Consider the following 4,890-nt stretch of genomic DNA (forward strand, 5'->3'; position numbering starts at 1 on the left):
GGCTCTGTTGGGTTGGTTGTGAGGGGTGGGGAAGGTGGAGCTGCTGTCCACAAACTCGTGGGGGTTTTTCAGGATGGATCCTGGAATGGTGAGGAAAGTCCTTCCTGTTGGGGGCTTTGAATCCCAGGATGGGTTGGGTTGGAAAGGACCTTAAAAATTCCTTCCAGTCCATGGCCAGGGACACCTCCCACTGTCCCAGATCTCCTGAAAATCTCCTGGACTGCCTGGTGACAACCTCAGTGCACAAACGTGGGTCACTGAGCTGGGCCTGGCCCTGGAGGTGGTGCCTTTGCTTCTCCAACCAGCAGGTCCGGAAAGAGAATTCCCATCAGGAGCTGGGAATTCTGCCCTGATGGAGGGCCAGGGGTGCTCCTGCTCTGCCAGGCTCTCATGGATGAGGAAAGTGTCTGTGCTTGGGGGGAACTTCACCTCCAGGAGCCCAGCACTCGGTGTTTGATTCCGAAACATCAGCTGTGAGCAGGCCTTGGCCCCCCTGCCTGGTTTTGTGTTCCCGTGGGGCAGAGCGAGCCAGAACAGCGGCAGTTCCACAGGATAACCCCAAACTGGCCTCACTTTCATGGAAACCACACCAAAAGGTGGATTTGGGGTTGGATTTGTCATCCCCTGAGGGCTTTGGGCCTTGCCCAGCCCCGGTTCCGTTGGTTTTCCGAGGTGTCACCTGGCCTTTGATGTGGGGTCTCTTCCCTGGGCTCCTCCAGACCCTTTGTGGGGAACAGAACCCCCAAACCCCCCGGTGCTCCTCTGCAGGTCGGGTTTCATCCATCCTGTACCACAGCAAATCCATGGAAAGGTTGTTCTGCTGTGCCCCGGCCCGGGGAGGTGCCAGGAATGTTCCTTAGGATAATCCCAAATTTCTCTGGAGCTGCTTCCTCTGGGCCTCCCCCCAGCTCTGCCTTTCCCTCACAGTGAAACCGAAACCTCGGTGACTTCACAAAGCTGAAGAAAATTCGATATTTCTCACTTCTAGGTCACCTCAGTCCAGATTGTTTCCTGCTGGGAGCGAGGGGGTTGGGAATGTCCTCCTGGAGATGGAAAAGCCATTCCCGTTCCTTCTGGCAGGGTCTGGGTCTGGGATCACTCCTTCATTCCGGGCTCGGAGCACTCCCGTTCCTGCTGCAGTCGGAATGTGCCCATCACAGGTCGGGATTTGGCTCCGGTGTTCCCAGGAAGGGAAGAGAAAAAACCTCCACTGACCAAATGTGAGGCAGAAATCCCTGAAAAATCTCGTCTAATTTAAAACTTGTCCCCACAAAAATCCTGAAAGGTGAAGATTCCTCGAGGTCCCAATTGCTCCTGGTGGGCTGGAGATCTTTTGTGGCGTTGCGAGCATCCTCTGGCTGCTTTTTTAGGAAATCTGGGAGTTGGGACATAGGATTTTTTCCTTTTTTTTTCCATTCAGAGAGTGGGCAGGCCCTGGCACAGGTGCCCAGAGCAGCTGTGGCTGCCCCTGAATCCCTGGAAGTGCCCAAGGCCAGGGTGGACAGGGCTTGGAGCAGCCTGGGACAGTGGGAGGTGTCCCTGGGGGTGGAATGGGATGGGATTTAAGGTCCCCTCTAACCCAAATCCTGTGATTTTCCCAGCTGGTGCTTGTGCTTCAATCCAGCTCAAAATTCTTCTCTTGATAAATCAGTTTATTTGCATTAAAAGTGCAGAATCGAAGCGTGGGGGGTAAATTCCACGTGGGGCTCCTTGTCCTGGAGTGATGCCGGCAGGACAGATTTCCTTGATTTCAAAATAACTGGGAGTTCTGAGGTCTTATCAACATTTGGTTTGGATCTTATCAATACGGACCCCTGACCACATCCTGCTGTGCTCCCACAGCAGAGCTGGGCCGGGGGAGGATGAATCCCTTGGATTTCCCTTGGAAAGCAGAGGTGGGACCAAGGTCTGGGATCCTTGGAGAGCGCTTCCATGGGTCCTTGGAGACACCAATTCCATGTCCAGCCTGAAATCCCGCGTGTTTCCCACCCAGGGCTGGCAGCAGCATCCTCCAGCTCGTTATCCCAAATTTCCCTCTCCCATGACTGCCTGTGCGCTCCGGGCCCGCTCCACCCTGCCTAATGATCTGTGTCCAGCTCAGGGCCGCGTCCAAAACTCGGCCTTTTCCCACTCTTTGATTCTCCTCTCTCCAGAAGGAGGAGGATTACATAAACGGGAGGGTTTAATGAGTGCACTGGGCTTGCTTTTGGGGGAATTTCCAGTGGATTCGGGGTTATAACTTCATTAGGCCTCGGCTGGGAAACTCAGGGCGGCGCTGGGCGGGCCTGAGGGTGGACCCCAGCCCCGACCCTTTGTTGTGTTCTCTTCTGAGGGACCACGCGCTCCCGCCCCTTTTTGAAGTCCTAATTCCCTTTATGGGATGTTGCAAGGCCTTTCTATAGAGTGCTGCCTCTGAAGTCCGAGAATCCCGGAGCCAAAAATGCCCCTTTCCCCAACGGCTCCGCGTCCTGACGTCGGGAAAAGACTTTGTCCTGGGCAGTGTCCACCCAGACCTTTCCCTCTGGGGCTTTGTTGCAAAAATTCCCATTGTTGGGATTGATCCCCGATGAGATTTTTTAAAAGGGAAGGGTTGGGAGTCCCCTGGCTCGGCTGGGAGGAGCACTCGGAGTAATGAACTCCAGGGCTACTCCTGCTTTCCAACCGCTAGAGGTCAAGGTTGTGCTGTGGGATAACGCATCCCACAAGGATAACGCATCCCACAAGGATAACACATCCCACAAGGATAACACATCCCCATCCAAGGATTTGCTCGGTTCCCACTGCAGCCACCTCCAGGGGCAGCTTTGTACACAGAATTTTGTTATCAATTACCCAGCTCGTTAATTAATTGGCAGCTGATTGCGTGTGCTCGGGGTGAGGAGTGCTTTGAAGTTGATTTTCTGAGGAATGGGATATCCACTCCTGGATTTTCCAAGGAAGGGGATCTTCATTCCCTGCTTGGATTTCGATATTCCTCAGATGTAGGAATTACTCCAGTGCTCATTCCCTGCTGGGGTTTTGCTTCCCAAGGAGAGATTCCAAAGGGATTTTAAGGCTGGCAAAAATCAAAGCTGCTCCTGAATTATTTTTTGGGGGGGGATAGTAAAACGTCCAGGAGTTGAAAAATAAATAATTTGGGAGGTTTGCACATGGATGAAGCTTTGTGCTCTCCGCAGGTCAGGTAGCAAAAGTAATTAGCAATTAGCGATTTTTAATAGCAATTAATAATGTTTTAATTCCCTTGGTGTTGCTGACAGCTGGATTCCCAAGAGGTTTTTTGGTTTTTCTGCTTCCTTCTAAATCCAGGCTGTCGCATTCCCGTAGGGAAGGGGATGGGCCCCTTTTGCCACCTCAGAGAACCCTGGAATTCCAGAATGTCCAGGAGCATTGTGGAAGGGGTCCTTGCCCACGGAATGAGAGGATCCTTAAGATCCTGTCCACAATTCCATGATTCCCACACACCTTTATTCTGACACGTGAAAAATCCACAGCAAAGTGTGGAGAGGAATCCTCTAAATCTGTATCTAAATCCATACAAATTCCAGGTTTTCCGTGTGTTTCGTTTCCAGTCACTCCAGTACACAAACCCACGTGTCCAGCACCGCCACATCCATGGGATTGGCCCTTTTATCCCTGGTTTTGGCTGGGATTTGGCCCTTGAGACCCCTTGTGTGTCCGTGCTGTTCCCACTCCTTGTCCTTCAGTTTGAACTTGACCAACTCCCGAAGAATTGGGGCCCAACCACTTTTCCTGTCGATTATTGCTCTCCATATCAAAGGAAAAACAGGGAATTTCTGCAGGAGGGCGCAGCGTGACCTCCACTTCCAGACAGCCCCAAAATCCCTGGAATAACTTCCCAGCCCTCCACCCCGGCCTTTTCCTTGAGCACCTTTTACAGCTCGTTCCGCACATCAACAACGTGCAATTAAACCCTCCTGGGCTCCCACAAAAATGCTTTCAGGAGCCTCTGGGGTCCAGATGTGGAATGTTTTGTGCCGCCACGGCTGGAAAAGAGGAACAAATCCAGCGGTTCAGGAGGTCCCTGAGCGCGGCCTGTGACAGTCACCACATGGCCCGCGGGCGAATATTGCTGCAGCTGGGCCGTAAACGGAGCAATGTGGCGGCACGGGGGCCGGGGCCTTGGGATTTGGAAAGAGTCAGGAGAGTGTTTGGATCGTTGCATAATCCCTGGCCTGCTTTGCAAATGGATCTGGGAATATCTGGCTCGGGGAACAGGCGACGTGTCGGAATTCCGCCGAGCGCGTGGCGCCTTCGGCCTCCTTTGTCCCCTTCCAGGCCTGGCTGCGCCTCGTGCCTGAAATCCAAACCAAATCCCGGGTGGAATCTCTGCTTTTTCCTAGGCACAGCAGCAGAGAAACCTGGACAACATCGTGTCCCAGCAGCCCAGGATTAGCGGGGGGAAGAAATCCAAGAAGGAATTCAGCGCCAGTTCCGAGCTGGAGGTGAAGAACACCAGCCCCATGTCGGAGCAGGATTCGGGGATCCTGGATGTGGAGGATGAGGATGAGGAGGAAGAGGTAACCATGCAACACCAATCCAGGGATGCCGGGCAGCGCAGGGCGGCTGTGGTGCCTCTGGGGGTTTGCTCCTTGCTCAAGGAGGTGCAGAAGAGGCTGGAGAATGTGGGATGTGTCTCAAAATCCAGTTATTTCATGTTTTTATCCCTGTTCCCATTCCCGGGCTCAGCAGAGAGGCCAAGGATTGGGAAGTGCCCACCCCAGTCTGGCCCAGCACCTTGGTGCTGGTGGGGAAGAGCCATCCCTCATGGAAATATTGCTCCATAACCCAGTTCTGAGCCTTTTCCTTTGTCCTGGTTTGTCTTTGGATAAGGGATTGTGTCAGGATGGGACTTGGAAATTTGATGTGATC

The 4,890-nt window shown here is 53.3% G+C and overlaps 1 protein-coding gene across 1 annotated transcript in view; it reads left to right on the top strand.

The window, feature by feature from the left end:
- Positions 1 to 4,890, top strand: part of LOC107202758 (exocyst complex component 6B) — a 302,495-nt gene that overhangs the window by 129,186 nt on the left and 168,419 nt on the right. Inside the window, 1 exon segment of the mRNA XM_033513902.1 lies at positions 4,362 to 4,538. Within this exon segment, the coding sequence (XP_033369793.1) occupies positions 4,362 to 4,538 (177 nt within the window).

The sequence above is a fragment of the Parus major genome, chromosome 4, assembly GCF_001522545.3.
Source record: "Parus major isolate Abel chromosome 4, Parus_major1.1, whole genome shotgun sequence".
In the NCBI taxonomy this organism is placed as follows: Eukaryota; Metazoa; Chordata; class Aves; order Passeriformes; family Paridae; genus Parus; species Parus major.